General features: G+C 45.9%; 1 protein-coding gene across 1 annotated transcript; it reads left to right on the top strand.

Annotated features, from left to right (window-relative positions):
• Positions 1-390: 390 nt before the first annotated feature.
• On the top strand, positions 391-10,883 carry PPM1F (protein phosphatase, Mg2+/Mn2+ dependent 1F). Its single transcript, XM_039332399.1, has 7 exons — positions 391-698; positions 4,984-5,108; positions 5,923-6,122; positions 6,933-7,121; positions 8,562-8,705; positions 8,898-8,991; positions 9,768-10,883. The coding sequence occupies exons 1-7, from the start codon at positions 532-534 to the stop codon at positions 10,133-10,135; spliced, it is 1,287 nt and encodes a 428-aa protein (XP_039188333.1). The 5' UTR covers positions 391-531; the 3' UTR covers positions 10,136-10,883.
• Positions 10,884-18,023: the final 7,140 nt, after the last annotated feature.

Raw genomic sequence — 18,023 nt, 5'->3', positions numbered from 1 at the left:
TGCCTTGCCCCCCCCCAAGAGGAAAATTTTTGCAAAGGGGGGTAGAGAATCGTGTCTTTTTTCGAGGGGGGGGTTGGCATTAAAGGACACCCCCAGAAAGCCCTCTGGCCTCCCCTCTAAAAGAAAATATTTTTGCACGGGGGGGGGTTTTAAAGAAACGTGCTTTGCTTGTTTGTTTGTTTTTTTGCATTGAAGGACACCCCCGGGAAGCCCCCTGGCTGCTTCCCCCCCTTCAGAAAAAAAGAAAAAAAAACTTTTGCATGGGCTTTTCCTTGCCTTGCCCCCCCTCCAAAGAGGAAAAGTTTTGCATGGGGGGGGAGAAGCTGGAGAAAGGGGGCTTTGGTGTCGCAAGCTGGGGGGGCGCCCTCCCCTTTCCCTTTTCCCCCCCTCCCCATTCGGAAAGGGGGGGGGCTTGCAGGAAGCCAGCCGGGCTGGGTCCACCCCAAGCAGCCCAGCCTCGCGGTGCAGCCCCGGGGAGGCGGCCGTTGGAAGCCGCCGGGCACCGCCTCTCCTCTTCCTCCTCCTTCGGCCATGGCTCGCCCGGCGGAGCGCGCTTGGCTGGCCGCCTTCCTGCGCGATTGGCCCGTCCCGCTGGGCCCCGCCGAGCCGCTGCCTTGGAGCGCTCCCACCGGCCCGCTCCGGGAGGACGAAGCGGCGGCCGAGCTGGCCGAGCGGGCTCGCGGCTTCCTGGGCAGGCGGTGAGCCCGGACACGCGTGGGGAGGGGGCCCGGCTGGCTCGGGAGCTTGGCTAAAGGAGGCGCGTGGGAGGCCACCCGCGTTCGCGGGGGGGGGGGGCGGGGGGAGGAGGAGGCATTCCGCGAGCCCCTCTCTCTTTCTGTATTTATTCTCCCCCCCCCTCGCTCCACGCGGGGTTTTGCAACGCAACCAGGGCCGGGGGGCCCTCGGGATTTTGCATTGACTCGCGTGGGAGGATTCGCGGTTTCTTTCTTTCTTTCTTTCTTTCTTTCTGCCTTCCCTCCTTCCTTCCCTCCCTCTCTCTCTCTTTCTTTCTTTCTTTCTTTCGTCCCTCCCTCCTTCCTTCCTTCCCTCCTTCCCTCCCTCCCTCCATATCTCTCTCTCTCTCTCTCTCTCTCTTTCTTTCTTTCTTTCTTTCTTTCTTTCTTTCTTTCGTCCTTCCTTCCCTCCCTCCCTCTCTTTCTTTCTTTCTTTCTTTCTTTCTTTCTTTCTTTCTTTCTTTCTTTCTTTCTTTCTTTCTTTCTTTCTTTCTTTCGTCCTTCCCTCCCTCCCTCCCTCTCTTTCTTTCTTTCTTTCGTCCCTCCCTCCCTCCCTCCCTCCTTCCTTTCTTCCTTCCCTTCCTTCTTTCCCTCCTTCCTTCCCTCCCTCCATATCTATCTATCTATCTATTTCTTTCTTTCTTTCTTTCTTGGGATTTTTTTTTCTTCTGGGTGGGTGGGCTGCTTTGGCTGAAGGGGGCGAATGGACTGGCTTTGGAGGTGGCAGCTGGGTGGGCCGGGGTAATTGGCCCCTGGGTTGGGTGTGTGGAGTATAGGAGATGTGGGGGGTTGTTGTCCCCACATGGTTTTCTAAAGGCTGCATTTGCCTGGAATCAATAGAAGAGGCTCTTTGTAGCTCAGGGTTGAACGGTGGGGTCCTGGGTGCTCTGTGAGCTGAGGGGTTCTCTTGCAGACCCAACTAGGGAACATCATCAGTGCTAGAAGGGAGGGGGGTTTGTGGAGAGGAGGAGGAGGAGGAGGAGGATGGGGTCCTTGGTCCTCTTTGAGCTTGGTGGTTTTCTTGCAGACATTTCATGACCCAACTAGGTAACATCATCAGTGCTACAAGGAGTGGGATTTGCAAGGAGGAGGAGGGGGGAGGAGGAAGAGGACTGTGGGATCTTTGGTGCTCTCTGAGTTTGGTGGTTTTCTTTCAGACGTTTCATGACCCAACTAGGTAACATCATCAGGGCTAGCTTTGCGTTGAATGCCTAACCCAGTTCCTCACTTCAAACCCTTCCAGAATCTCTGGTGTCAACTCAAGCGGTTCCTGCAATAACCTAAGAAGGAAAGTCACCTAACCCAGATTAATTCTAGCCAGGCTGATGGAGTTAGCCCTTCACTTAACGACCAGAATTTCCAAAGGGTTGTTAAGTGAGTCACGGCTGATTTTATGACCTTTTGACTAGACTTTGGGATGGTGGTGATTTACCTCCATCTTCCCCCCCATCTTCCCTCTGTGTGGTTTGTTTTGGTCAAAATGATGGAGAGTCTGGTTTAATATTTTGGGCATTTGTTGACAAGACGTCCTAACGGTTGGCCAGGATGCGCCAGGAAGTTTTTGTATTTTTTCTTTATGCAATCTTTTTCTTCTTTTGAACTGGCCTCAAAGTGTCCTTTCATGAAAGGAAGTCTGGAAGTAAACAGAACAATGGTTAGATAAATGCTTCTAAGCCAGAACCTTGAGCTCGGCTTCTGAATAGCTTTTTAGTTTTATCTCAGAGGTTCTTTCAAAGGCTAATCTTGAGGTTGATAAATCCACAGTCCTGGCTGGGAAACTGTTTTAATTCCATTGTGGACATTAGTGGAAAAGGCTGTTAATGTTGCAAGTTGGATGCTGTCTCTGATCTTACAGGACAGGAAGTCCTCAAGTTTATGACCACAGCAGGGCCCAAAATTTCCAATGTTAAGCCAGACAGTCGTTGTGAGTTTTACCCCATTTTACAACCTTACGGGCCACAACACTTAAAGAATCGCTGCCGGTGTTAAAGTTAGTAACAACGGTTGTTAAGTGAATCCAGCTGACTTTGCTTGTCAGAAAGTTGACGAAGGGGATCACCTGATCCCCAGACACTGCAGCTGTCATAACTATGAGTCCGTTGCCAAACGTCCGAATTTTGATCATAGGGACGCTGCAGAAGCCTGAAAAATGGCCGTAAGTCCCTTTTTTCAGTGCTGTTATTCATGGCCACTAAATGAACTATGTAAGTTGAGGACTTCCTGAAATTCTGTGTGTTGCTCATTCGGTTTAGTGGAGCCTGTTCTAAACGGTGAAGGATGTTGGCAGGTTGCTGTCATTTTGGCAAGGTTTACCCTTGAAAAGTGAAATATTTTGAGCAAGTCAAAACGTGTCTCGCATTTTCTAGTCCTCATGGAATGGAGAAATAAGCCCGCCTTGTAAACATAGCCAGGGGCTATGTTATATTTCTCCAGTATGGAGCCACGAAATTTTAACATTTTAATCTTTGTGTAGTCCTTCACTTACAACCCTCCATTTAGTGACCATTCCAAGTTACAACGGCACTGAAAAAATGACTTAGCGCCGTTTTTCACACTTAGGGCCTCTGCAGCATCGTGTGAACCAAATTCAGATGCTTGACAACTGACTCGTATTTATGACGGCTGCAGGGTCCTGGTGTCAGGTGATCCCCATTTGCGACCGTCTGACAAACAAAATTAATGGGAAAGCCAGATTCGTTTTATTAACTATAGCGAGAAAGGTCGTAAAACGAGGCAAAACTCACTTAAAAACCATCCTGCTTAACAACATAATTTTCAGGCTCAGCACAACTGAGTAAAGCTGTGCTTGAGAGTTGAGGACTACTATAGTTTTAGTAGTTTAATATATTTTAATTATGTTTTCCCATTTGTTGTACAAATCGATAAGCTGCCCGGCGTTGCAGCCTAAAAATTAAACGAACAAGACTGAATCCTTTCTGGGTTTCAACTGTGAAAAAAAATCAAACCCTTTTTAGTGCAATCTGCATGACTGAATATCACACCCGGGGTGTGTGTGTGTGTGTGAAATGTGTGTATTGTGGATTTTTTTTTTTTTTTAATCTTACGATGAGCCAGATAATTGTGATTCGCAAGGAAGTTACGTCTCCCCCACGCCAAAAGAGGCCGACGGGCTGCATCCGGTAGGAAATTTTGAAAGGAAAAAGGAAGCGATTTGTTTCCAGTTGTGGGGCAGAATACGGTTTATTTATTTATTTATTTTGAGAAAGGGAGAATAACAGGAAATTCCAAGAATTAGCTCAGCACCGAAAATAAGCCCCTTGCATTGTCTAGGAAAGAGGCGAACCGTTTCAAGCCGGGATATGTAAGAAGGTTAGAAAGTGAACGGATTGTTTGAAGCGGTCTGGACGAAATTGCTGCAAAATTGTGGTTGACAAGGCCTGTGGAGTTGATGTGGAGTTTGTAGGAGCTATAAGCCATAAAGAAGCCACGTTTGCTCTCGGTTTATATAAATCCCACTCCTTACTAACACTGATTAGGTAGCCTAGTTGGGTAATGAAACGTCTGCAAGGAAACAGCCAGGCTCAGAGGGTAGCGAGGACCCCCACAGTTGTCCTCCTCCTCTCCACAGCCCTCTCCCCCTTCTCACATGGATGGTGTTCCCTAGTTGGGTCATGAAATGTCTGCAAGCAAAGAGCCCTCTTTCCTCCCTTCCCCCTCCCTCTCCTCGTCTCTGCAAGCCCACTCCCCTCTATCACTGATGATAGATAAATTTCTGCAAGAAAACAATCAAAATCAGAGAGCACCAAGGATCCCAGAGTCCGTCCTTCCTTCCTTCCTTCCTTCCTTCCTTCCTTCCTTCCTTCCTTCCTTCCCTCCCTCCCTCCCTCCCTCCCTCCCTCCCTCCCTCCCTCCCTCCTCTCCATAAATTCCACTCCCCTCTATCACTGATGATGTGACCTAGTTGGGTCATGAAATTTCTGCAAGAAAACAATCAAAATCAGAGAGCACCAAGGACCCCACATTCCTCCTCCTCCTCCTCCTCCTCCTCCTCCTCCTCCTCCTCCTCCTCCTCCTCCTCCTCCCTGCAAACTCAACTCCCTTCTAGCACTGATGATGTTCCCTACGTGGATCATGGAACGTCTGCAAGAGGACCGACAAGCTCAGAGAACACCCAGGACCCCTCGTTTCAACCCTGAGCTACAAATAGTCTCCTTTATTGGACACTCTTTGTTCTCTCCACACGGCTCTTTCGCTCACCCCATCTTTTTCTTTTTCTTTTTGTAATTAGGGATGCACCCCCTCTTCTCGCCGCCTCCTTAATTCACGCCACAGTCCTCGGGACTCTGCAAAGTGACCTCAGTGATTTTAAAAAACAGAATGCAGAACAAGGTGACACTGGCGACGGCGGAACCTGTAAGTATTTGGGTGCTTCACAATTTCTTACAAAAGGCCCCTTATTTTGGCTCCGATGGCCTTTGTCTCTTTCTCCCTAATTAATTGAAAAACATCAAAAAGGGGTACATTGTGGTTTATGCAGGTCGTCCTTGACTTACAACAGTTCGTTTAGTGACCGTTTGAAGTTACGACGGCACTGGAAAAAGTGGCTTGGGACCGTGGCAGTATCTCCGTGGTCGCGTAATAATTTAATAATAATAATAATACCACCAAAACAACTGGAGCACCACTTGGACACCATCGGCATTGACAAATCCCCCCTTAGTCAATTGCAAAAGGCGGCCTTACTAGGAACTGCTTCCATCCTGCGACGAGATCTGTAATACCATCAAACATCCACATCTGCCTATCCCAGGTCCTTGGCAAGGACTTGATAGGTAGACAAAAATGCCAGATCCAGTCTGAACATCCGGCTGACTGTGCGATGATCCATAATAATAATAATAATAAAGTTGGAAGGGACCTTGGAGGTCATCTAGTCCAACCCCCTGCTCAGGCTGGAAACCGAACTTATATTCGGATGCTTGACAGCTGACTCCCATTTATGACAGTTGCGGTGTTCTGGGGACCAGCAGTGGGGAAGGCAGATTCGCTTTACGGCAAGGAAGGTCGTAAAACGGGGCAAAAGTCACTTAGCCATGTCCATTTTTGGTTCAGTTGCGGCCGTAAGAAGAGGACTATCTTGTAAAGCTCAGGTGGAAGATAAGCAGGTGGGGCCCTGAAGGTTTCCAAATAACGTGTCTCAGTGAAATCCTTTCTAATTCAACCGCAGGGCTGGAAGCTGCCCCTTTGCAGTGCCGTTTCTTTAACAAACTCTTGGATATTTGCGGCGAGTGGCAGAAAGAGCTTCCAGCCTTGAAGCCGGCTAAGCGCTACCTTCAGATTTCGATCCACGCGACTCGTAACACTCGACGGAAGATGGAAGACAGGCACGTTTCCCTTCCGGAGTTTAACCAGCTGTTTGGCCTGGAGGTGAGTTTCTGGAAGCTACAGAGAAGAGGCGGACAGAAATGGCCCTCCGTGATCACGCTCACGTATTCTGGATTTGCAATTTCGGACTTTAGGGGTCCCCCATGCTCTCTGAGCTTGCTTGTTTTCTTGCAGACGTTTCGTTGTCCAACTAGGTAACATCATCAGTACACTGAGGGTGGTTTGGTAATGAAATCTCCGCAGGAAAAGCTCGGAGAGCACCAAGGGCCTCACAGTCCTTTCTTCCTTCCTTCTTCCCTCCCTTTTTATTCCTTTTCTTTCCACAAACTTCACTGCCTTCTAGCACTGATGATGTTACCTAGTTGGGTCATGAAACATCTGCAAGAAAACCACCAAGCTCAGAGAGCACCAAAGATCCATAGTCACTCTCGTTCTCCTCCTCCTCCTCCTCCTCCTCCTCCTCCTCCTCCTCCTCTTTCCACAAACTTCACCCCCTTCTAGCACTGATGATGTTAACTAGTTGGGTCATGAAACATCTGCAAGAAAACCACCAAGCTCAGAGAGCACCAAAGATCCATAGTCATCGTCGTCGTCGTCGTCCTCCTCCTCTTCTCCCTCCTCCTCCTCCTCCTCTCCTCAATACCCACTCTCTTTTAACACTGAATTACAGATCTTCTCTTCTGTCTCCACTCCTTCCTTATCCTTGCCCCATTTAACCACCTCTGATGGGCTTTGCTGTTGGAAAACATCTGGGTGGGGCTGAGACACACCTTTCGTTTCTCTCCAAAAGAAGCTACTTCTTTTAAGCTTTTGTGTTTGTCTTCTGTCTTGACTCCTCCTGGCCAACGAAAGGACGGCGTCGATCGGGCCTACTTTGCTGTCTACGATGGGCACGGAGGCATCGAGGCCGCCAACTATGCTGCCACCCATTTGCATTTCAACCTGGCCCATCACAAGAAGCTCCTGGACAGCCCAGCAGAAGCCCTGAGAGATGCCTTCCAGAAGACGGACGAGATGTTCCTCTCGAGAGCCAGGAGGGAGGTGCGTGGCGGCGGAGGGGGGGAGGGACGAAGGGTTCGTTGCCGAAGGAGGACGTGTAAAAGTGAGGGGACGAGTTTGGAGAGAGGTCGTAAATCGTTTAGTGACCGTTCAAAGTTACAACAAAGCCAGCTGGGTGACTTTTGGGCAATCACCAGGAGACTGGGAGTTCTAGTCACGCCTTAGGTATGAAAACCAGCTGGGTGACATTGAGCCAATCACCAGGAGACTGGGAGTTCTAGTCCCACCTTAGGCATGAAAAGCAGCTGGGTGACTTTTGGGCAATGAGCAGGAGACTGGGAATTCTAGTCCCACCTTAGGTATGAAAAGCAGCTGGGTGACTTTTGGGCAATGAGCAGGAGACTGGGAGTTCTAGTCCCGCTTTAGGCATGAAAAGCAACTGGGTGACTTTTGGGCAATGAGCAGGAGACTGGGAGTTCTAGTCCCGCTTTAGGTATGAGAACCAGCTGGGTAACTTTTGGGCAATCACCAGGAGACCTAGTCCCACCTTAGGTATGAAAACCAGCTGGGTGACATTGGGCCAATCACCAAGAGACTGGGAGTTCTAGACCCGGGTTAGGTATGAGAATCAACTGGGTGACTTTAGCCAGTCCCTCTCTCTCAGCCCAACCCACCTCACAGCATTGTGGGAAAAATAGGAGGAGGACAGTGTGTTGGATATGTTTACCACTTTGAGATATTTGTAAAAATAATCAAGGCGGGGACACAAACTGTCTTTTGCTTAACCACAAAAATTCTAGTCTGAAATTTTTGTAAGTTGAGGACTATTTAAGGACTATTTCTAAGGGATTAGAAAACAGTTGGCCGTGGTTAGCCTCAATCTCGTGTCTGCAGTCGCGAGAAAAAAGATCAGGTTTCAGGAACTGCTGTAAAAGTTTTTCTTTATTAATGGATTTGGAGCGTGCTTTGCGTGTTTTATACACCAGCCTAATGGCAGATGTGGTTTTGCGCATGCAGGAAGTACGATTTTTGTCACAGTTTCGCTATTAGCCATCACAGATCTGTGATTATTCAGCTGAAACAGAACTCACCCCAGTAACAAAGACCTTTTTGTTTTCTTTAAAAAAAGAAAAAAAAAAGCTTGGTTTTTGTACCAGTTCCCCCGTGCTTTGCTCAATTTTAAAACCGGAAGCTTAGGAGGAAAATTGTCATACCTAAAACGGGCCTTGTGCAGAGGCTGAAATGAAAACCCCAGGAAAAAAGGTCATGTCCCTTTTTTCAGTACCGCCGTAACAACGCGCAGTCGCTAAACGAACTTTTATAAGTCAAGAACCAGCTGTATCCTTTAGCAGAATATTAATAGAAGACCTGTCTTTGCCGTGTGGTTAACCAACAGGTGTGACTTTTTCTCTTGTGTTGTATTTCAGCCTTTGGGGGGGGGGAGGAAATAACTTTTCACGCTTTTTCAAAACTTGTCTACAGAAGCTGCGGAGCGGCACCACGGGTGTATCTTGTTTCCTTGTGGACGACAAACTACATATAGCCTGGCTGGGGGACTCGCAAGTGATGCTGGTCCAACAAGGAAAAGTTATAACTCTGATGGAACCTCACAAACCAGAACGAGAGGTAACTTGCCCTGTAGTTGTTCACAATTTATGTTTATTTTGGCTCACCTTGGTATAAAAACAATGATTGACCTATTTTGGAAGATCCTCCATTGTCCCAAAAGCGGATTTCTTTCCCTATTGTTGATTTATTTTTTTAATCGAAGAATAATAGACTTGGAAGGACCTTGTGTGTGTTTCCTTGCCTTTACAGGACGAGCGACAACGCATAGAAGATTTAGGGGGTTGCATAACATACATGGACTGTTGGCGTGTTAATGGCACTCTGGCTGTTTCCAGAGCTATTGGTAAGCGTGTTTTCTAAAGCTAGTTGGACAATATGCATAGGTGATCCTCAGCTGAACCAAAATTGAGCTCAAATCTATTATTCTATTCTATTCTATTCTATTCCTATTCCATTCCATTCCATATTCTATTCCATATTCTATTCCATATTCTATTCCATATTCTATTCTATCCCATCCCATCCCATCCCATCCCATCTCCGTTCCATTCACCAGGCTGCCTCTTTTTCATATTCACAGAAATACTGGCATCTCACAAAACTTTGGCTGCCACTGAGACGCTCCCATTAAAAATTGTTCCGTGCGGTGCATTGCCATAGTAACTCAAACCTGACAGTGCCCATTAAAGAATAAAGTTCGTGCTGTTCACTCCCAAAGCATCTGCAGTGATATTTTTAATATTTTCAATAGACGCCCAGAAGTGCGCGTTAATATTCAAGGCAACCGGTTCTTCCTGCTCGCTCAGATTATTAGGTGTGCAAATAGCCCTTGATATATGACAGCAACACAGTTTTTCAGTGAGTTTTGCCCCATTTTATGACCTTTCCTGCCACAGTTAACGAGTACCACTGCTGTTCTTCAATTAGCAACACAGTCGTTAAGCGAATACGGCTTCCCCCATTGACTTTGCCAAGCGTCTGAATTTTGATCACGGGGATGCTACAGTGAAAAACAAGTCATAAGTCACTTTTTTCAGTACTGTTGTCACTTCGGTCACTAAATGAATCGAGAACTGTCTGTGTTTATCTCCAGTTTCTTGTTTTGTTTTTTTTTTACAGGGGATCTCCTGCAAAAACCTTACATCTCCGGCTGCGCGGATGGCGCATCCTTTGAGCTGACGGGGACGGAGGATTACATCCTCCTTGCCTGCGATGGGTTCTTCGATGCCATCCAGCCGGTCGAGGTAGTGGACCACGTCTTGGAGCACTTAACGCGAAACCACGGAGATGGCCTTCAGACGGCGGAGAAGCTGGTGGCCGCGGCAAAAGAAAGCGGTTCCACTGACAACATCACTGTCCTGGTGCTGTTCCTCCGTGAGCCAAAGGACATCGTCGCCGACTGTCTCAGAGACCCCAAACCCTGCCCTGTGGAGGATGGCAAACAGAGTTCCCTGTTCAGCTTCTTCAGCTCCGGTGCCAACCACTGAAAGGGCGTCAACTCCAAAAGCAACATCTGCAACGCGGTCGAACTCCAAATCATCCAGTGGGTCAGCAAGTTTTTAAGATTAGCTCTTCCATGTTTGAAAAAAAAACCAAAGATGGCGCCTAGAATGAAGGCCTCGATTTGACCTTGAAGAGAAAACCCATCCAGCGTGTCCCTTAACCCATGGGTGGTATAACGTCAGACTCTACAGCTGGAGAAAGGGTAGGGCAGGAGCGCCAAGCTTCTCTTGGAGGCATCGTCAGGAAGAGAAAGGGTAGACTTAACTTTCTGGCTGACTTGGTTTTCCGCGGTCAAGGGACGGGGCTTGAACGGAGAAGGTGTCAGTCAGGCTGAAGTGATAATATAGCTCAAGCTTATCGTAAAAACAGAGTTCAGATGGGCTGGAGGAGTTGAAGGCCTTGCTTCTTGAGAAGTTCCAATGTGTGTTCACCTCTTATGGTGTAGGGTTTCCTGCTTGAGCAGGGTTGCTGGACTAGAATAGGGGTCTTCCAACTTGACCCTTTGATGACTTGTGGACTTCAAGTCCCAGAATTCCTCAGCCAGCATATGCTGGCTGAGGAATTCTGGGAGTTGAAGTCCACAAGTCATCAAAGGGCCAAGTTGGAAGACCCCTGGACTAGAAGATCTCCAAGGGCCCAGCTCTTGTGATTCTGTTGTTTTAATTGAGGAGGCGCCATTGGAAATTACTTAAATCGCGTTCAGCTGAAAGGGGGCTGTGTTGGGGGGGTCTTTTGGAAATTAACCGTTGAAGAAGCTATGGCTTATTTCCGCAGAGAAATTCAGTATTAAGTTCAGGATTGGGGTGTCAACCGTCTCGTTCTGTTGGTGCTCTTGTATACCAAACAAAACATTAGCCAAGAAGGTCAGCGACGAGATTTTAGAAAATGGAAGTAGAAGGAAGTGATAAGAATCTACTGCTCCTCTTCCCAATCTCCAATTATTTAATATATCAAACCTGCTTCAAACTCATATATGGTCATACAGTATCCATAAGCTAAGCTGAGGTAACCTAAGTTGCGGTTTAAATTGCCAAACATGGGGTTTATTTTTCTTGTGTAATTGTCATCTGTGTCATTTATTTATTTATTTAACTGTTTTATTATTTCCCTACTGGTCTGTATCTTTAGCTTTTTTTTTAAAAAAAAAACAATTATCCCAGAGGACTTATTTCAGGGGTCTTCAAACATGGCCCTTTTTTGACTTGTGGACTTCAACCCCCAGAATTCCTCAACCAACATGGGGGAACTATGGCCCCTTCATGACTTGCGGACTTCAACTCCCAGAATTCCTGAGCCAGCATGGGGGAACTATGGCCCCTTCGTGACTTGCGGACTTCAACTCCCAGAATTCCTCAGCGTTGAAGTCCACAAGTCATAAAACGGCCACGTTTGAAGACCCCTGGTTTATTTGAATCACTTTTTTAGATGTGCATGTTTACTATTATTTAATCACTGGCATTTCGAAACGGGCAGCTGTCAGATGTCATTTGCCTGCTGACGAAGGAGTAGGAGAAAGGTAGTCCTTGACTTACGACCACAATTCAGCCCAAACTTTCTGTCGCTAAGCGAGACATTTGTGAACCTTCCTTTCCACAGTTATTAACTGAATCACTGCAGCTGCTAAATCAGGAACACGGTCGCTCAGTGAAACTGGCTAGCCCACTGACTTTGCTTGCCAGAAGGTCACAAAATGGGATCACACGATCCCAGAAAATTGCAACCGTCATAAATCTGAGTCAGCTGCCAAACATCTGGATTTTGATCATGTTATCTTGGGAATGCTGCAATGATATGAAGAACGAACGGTGGCAGGAACTGGGTATGTTTAGTTTACTGGAAAGAAGGACTAGGGGTGACATGATAGCAGTGTTCCAATATTTGAGGGGCTGCCCCAAAGAAGAGAGGGTTAACTTGAAGGCTGGACGAGAAGCAACGGATGGAAACTAATGAAGGAGAAAAGCAACCTAGAACTTAGGAGAAACTTCCTAACAGTTAGGAGAACAATTAAATCAGTGGAACGACTTGCCTCCAGAAGTTGTGTGTGCTTCAACACTGGAAGTTTTAAAGAAGAGATTGGACAACCCTTTGTCTGAAATGGTTGAGGATCTCCTGCTTGAGCGGAGGGCTGGACTAGAAGACCTCAAAGGCCCTTTCCAAGTCTTGTTATTCTCTGAAGAGTAAAAGAAAGGATTTGGATTGATTTTGGGTGGGGTGCTTAGTTGCTGGATTTTCCCGGCATCGTTTCTCCTCCTTGGCAGGTAACCGTCTGCCTTGTACACCTGCTGCTATAGTGGAATGTTCCCCAGGCTGCTGGGACTTAACAGACCTTGACAGGATGAATGGCTTGATTGTTTGATCAGGAACTGGCAGCTGGGATGGTTAATTACAGCATCAGGTTGAATAATTGACACTTGATAGATCTCAAAAGTGGGACGGCCTGTTCTGTCTTCTCCTTTTTGAATGCGCTGCCAGAGCGATTGGAGTCTTTTATTATAAAAGATTTGCAGAAGAGCCTCCGTCAGAATGGACTTTGGCCTTGAGTTGGTCTTCTGAAGCTGATGCTTTCAATCCGTTAGAACAATGTTGGTTTCTGTCCTACAAGCCCAGGGAGATGACGGACGAGTCATCTCCAGACTTGGAGGAGAGAAAAGTAGAAAGGACGTTTTGAGAACTGCAGCCTTGTTGCATCCCACCGATCACGTTACATAATGATAATATTTAGGAAATGTATATTAAACTTCCTGCTTTGGAAAGACAGAAGTATATAAGCTAGCACGGCAGGGCTCGGCACCCATCTTCTGTGCCACAAAACCCATCATTCTGCGCCTCGAAAGACGGATAACCCTGCCTTTTAGAAACTGCTCTGTTTGTAAAGGAGAAGAAGCAACAGATGGAAACTAATCCAGGAGAGAAGCAACCTGGAACGAAGGAGGAATTTCCTGACAGAACAATTCATCAGTGGAACGGCTTGCTTTCAGAAGCTGTGGTTGTTCCATCACTGGAGGTTTTTAAGAAGAGACTGGACAGGCATTTGTCTGAAATGGTATAGGGTTTCGTGCCTGAGCAAGGGGTTGGACTAGAAGACCTCCAAGGTCCCTTCCAACTTTGTTATTCTGTTATTTAATTAACGATGGGCTGGGCATTGAAGGGAAGCAATATGTCTTAATGCATGAAACAAGGGCTGTTTTGCCATAGGCCTTTTTTTTTTTTAAATGCATGTCTTTTCAACGCCAAGGACTAGAAACTTGCTTTTTTAAAAAAAACAAAGAATAACAGACCAGATTCTCAGGAGATAACATAAATTGATCATTTCACACTATGTTTCCATAACTGCAAGAGGACAAAAAGGCAAGCGAGACGGATCTGTCTTCTGAAAGTCACCAGAAAAATCAAGCTCAGCGTGGGGACTTGACTTTAAATGCAGGTAGTTCTCGACTTAACGAAATTTCGAGCCCCAAATTTCTGTTGATGAAGCGAGACGTTTGTTAAGCGAGTTTTGCCCCATTTTACGACCTTTTTTTGCCACAGTCGTTAAGGAGATCACGGCGGTTGATAAGCTAGCCACACCCGTAGACTTTGCTCATCGGAAGATTGTAAAAGTTGATCCCGTGATCCTGGGTCATCTGCAATCATCATAAATCTGAGCCAATGGCCAAGCATCTGAATTTTGATCACATGACCCTAGGGTGCTGCAATGGTCATAAGTGTGAAAAAGTCATATGTCGCTTTTTTTTTAGTGCTGTTGTAACTCAGAACGGCCACGAAACAAACCTGCAAGTCAAAGATTACCTGTATAATGGTGCCTAGATCCTTTGTTTATGTCCATCGATATGTTTTCTGCCTTTGAGTCAAACCAGAGACCAACCAATAGCTGTGATTAATCACATCTTTGCATCAAGCCATTTATATCCAGCATTTGGCATATATTATATAACTCCAGAAGTACAGGCAGTCATGTTCTATTTCTGTAACCACGTCTACTGTTTTTTTTATTTTTTATTTTTTTAAAAAAAAAAACTTGTCGGTATTAACCACTTTGAGCATTTAAAAAAAGGAAAACCACCCTATAGCTTTATCATAGTCACGAATTAAAAGCCGTCTCTGTCTCTTCCGTTGTTCAGCTTGATCTTGAAAGGAATAACACAAGTTGCGATGCTATTCGCTAAGGCACGTTTTAACATTTAAAACCAATTGTTTTATTTATTTTAGAGACGGTCCTGGTATCAACAATCTGGATTAGAGCGAGATTTTTTAGAGACGGAATTTTGGCCAGCTAATTTGAGGAGTTTTCATTTTGCAGGAAAAAAGATTTGTGCATTAACTGTAGCTTGGATTTGAATAATATGCTTTATGCAGCTGTTATCATACTGTATGTGTGTACGGCCCTTTCCTTTCCTTCTCCCTCCCTCCCTCCCTCCCTCCCTCCCTCCCTCCCTCCCTCCCTCTCTCTCTCTCTCTCTCTCTCTCTCTCTCTCTTTTTCTAGTGTGGCTCATATACATCCTGCAATATTTATGCTGAAATTGACTGAATTTGCTTGAAAAGGTGTGGGTTCATATTTTCTTCTCAATATTTACAGAGGGCCTCACATCCCTTTTTGTGTAAGCGGTGGGGAGGGGCAGACCCCCTGCTTGTTGCTAAGTATTAATAAAGAACCACAAATTTCATTTGAAGCTTTCTTCACTTTGTTGATGGAGATAGAGGCTGCAAAATCTGAACAGTGTTTTCCCCGCAAGGCTGCTGCAAGGTTTAAAATTCAGTTTCCCTCTCCTCCGGTTGTCACTTCAGCAAGCCTGCCTTCTCGACAAATTGTCAAAACATTTCATCCCGACAAAGGAAACAACAGCAGAACGACAATGTGTTTAATACCCTGGGCTTGTTTGCCTGCAGCTGGATTCCTTGGGCAACTAGATTCAGCTCCATTGTCTTACAGTGCCACAATCTCTCTCTCTCTCTCTCACACACACACACACACAACCCTTTTCCAGTAGAAGCATATGAGAAGGCATAATATCCTTGCACTTAAGTCTGAGGAGAATTCTGGAAAGGTTGTTCTCTGGCTGTTCGCAACACAAATTTACGTGTGAGTAACTCTGCTCTTGACTCGGAAGGACCCGTGGTAATTTATTCTTCCATTACCTGAAGCTGCTATGTTGCAAATAGCTCATATTGAAAAACTGTGTGTATGTGTGAGAGAGAGAGAGAAGAGAGAGAGGGAGAAAGAGATGGGAAGAGAGAGAGAGGAAGAGATGGAGAGAGAAAGAAGACAGGAAGAAACAAAGAGACAAGACAGAGATGAAGAGAGAGGAAGAGATGGAGAGAGAAAGAAGACAGGAAGAGAAAGACGGGAGAGAGGAAGAGACGGAGAAAGAAAAGACAGGAAGAGAGGAAGAGATGGAGAAAGGAAGAGGGAGATGGAGAAATGGAGAGAGACGACAGGAAGAGATGAAGGGAGAGGAAGAGATGGAGAGAGAAAGAAGACAGGAAGAGACAAAGATAAGATGGATGAAGAGATGGAGAGAAGACAGGAAGAGATGGAGAGAAGAGATGAGGGAAGAGGAAGAGATGGAGAGGGAGAGAAGACAGACGAAGAAGGGAGAGGAAGAGATGGAGAGAGAAGACAGGAAGAGGTGAAGAGAGGGAAAAGAGGAAGAGACATGAGAGGAAGAGATGGAGAGAGAAAGAAGACAGGAAGAGACAAAGAGACAAGACACTAAATAAACTGTTGTTAAGTTGAGGATTACCTATATTTACTCAGATTTATTTTCTAGGGTTCACTGTAGAGACCCACTGTGACATCAGTTTTAACCACCATGGATAGGAAGGGGGGCATTTTTCAGTTAAGTTGAAAAGATGCTGCTTTGAAGTTTCTTGCAGACTTGCAGATAAGCTGTAAAATATCAAGGAAAATCAGGCATTGAAAGCTTTTTGTTAAATTTGGGCAGTGGGTTTTGTAAAAAGACCTTGGTTATTTTCTTGCAGACATTTCACCATCCAAGTAGGTAACATCATCCATGCTAACAGGGAATGGGGGTTTTGCTCTCCGCTAACTTATTCCTATTCTGAGCATCTTTTAGAACAGGGCTAGTTTTTAGGATTCAGATTTAAGCCAAGAAAAGATGGGGAAAATCTTTTTTTTTTTTTTTTAAACCAGAAATCTTAAACTTGCCATTCGGGTCAGAACGTAACCCAAGGGCAGAACCATTTTAACCACATCCCACATTTAATTATGGCCCATGCATCGAACTCCATTCACACCTAATGGGGTTTACACGTGCTTTAATAACACACGAAGTCATCGGCCATCTGTTCTTCCCCCTCCTTGTGAAAAACCGATTATGTAAAGAAGGAGAGGAAAAATATTTTTGTTGCAAAGCAACATTGTCATCTGTGATTTCGCTGGATGTTCCTGAGCTATTTTATTTTATTTTATTTTCACGCGGAGAACATGGGAGAAGAAACGGTTTCACCGTGTTCTTCCATGTGGCTCGTGAAGCTGTCATAAAGAAACAGGTGTTTGGCCCATTGCGGGCGTTTAAATCCGTTCAGATTTTAAAGACTGGAGTGTTTCATCGCTCGCTTTGGATGGCCATGTAATAAAAAAGTCAGGGAGCAGTGGGACTCCAGTCCAGGGAATCTGGAAGAAGCAAAAGGAATTACAGATCTTAGGTCAAAATGTTTGGAAATGGGGCGCTGAGCACCCCAAAATTAGCAAGTCAAGAAGAACTAAACGTGCTTTTCTTTTTTTGCCCTAAACTGCCTTACTTTAAATTTTAGAGAAAGAGACTTTAAAGACAAACCTGTGAAATAGTGATTCCTATATAAGATTTGGAATAGGTTCATATATGTCTTGAATTGGAGTTGTCCAATCCCTTTTTCAAGAGGCAACTAGACTTTCTTTGTTTTTCTTTGAAGACGTTTCGCTTCTTATTCCAGAAGCTTCTTCTGCGCTGACTGGATGGTGGGGAAGGGAAAGATTTATACTCCTTGCAGAGAACTGGTCATTTGCATCCTTAATTTAGAGGGTCCTTGAGGCCACTTGGAGGCTTACCTGTGTCCTGAGTAGTCCAAATGTGTATGGAACCTCCATTTGCATTCTCTAAAACAGTGGTTCTCAACCTGTGGGTCGGGACCCCATTTGGGGTCAAACGACCATTTCATAGGGGTCACCAAACAAGGCTGTCCGCCATTTTCCCCCCCTTTTCTTTGGCCACGCCCCTGGCACCCGGTGATGTATAAGTGGTTGGGGGTCACCACAACATGGGGAACTGTATTATGGGGTCGCAGCATTAGAAAGGTTGAGAACCACTGCTCTAAAAGAATGCAAATGACCAGCTGTCTGCAAGGAGTATATATCCTTCCACTCCCCACCATCCAGTCAGAGCTGAAGAAGCTTCTTGGATGAGAAGTGAAACGTCTTCAAAGAAAAATAAGAAAGTCCAGTTGCTTCCTGAAAAATGCACCTTTGGGACAACCCTGACCTGGAGCACTTGAGAATCTCCATGGACATTGACCAGTTGCTTAATAAGTTCAAATTTATGACCGATCTCTCCCACTCTGACCAGCAGCGAGGGGCATGAACTCCATTGTGGTGGTGACGGGTACGTTGTTTGGAAACCTCGAAAGACAGGTTGGAGAACATCCATGGTGTTGCTTAGAGTTGGCCCTGACCTGAGGGCACCCAGTCAGCCAATCTGAAGACCAAGTTTCCTTGAGAAGTCCATCATGCTGAGAGAGGTGGAAGAGAAGAGAAGAAGAGGATGACCAAGAACAAGATGAATGGACTCAATTGTGGTAGTGGGTGACGAGTACATGATTTGAAAGAGACTTGAAAGACCAGGTTGGAGAAAATTGGCGTGGTGGCTAAGAGCAGA

Source organism: Crotalus tigris, unplaced genomic scaffold, assembly GCF_016545835.1.
Source record: "Crotalus tigris isolate CLP2741 ecotype Arizona unplaced genomic scaffold, ASM1654583v1 scf7180000024461.2689607, whole genome shotgun sequence".
NCBI classification, from domain to species: Eukaryota; Metazoa; Chordata; class Lepidosauria; order Squamata; family Viperidae; genus Crotalus; species Crotalus tigris.
This window is presented reverse-complemented; position numbering and strand designations above follow the sequence as displayed.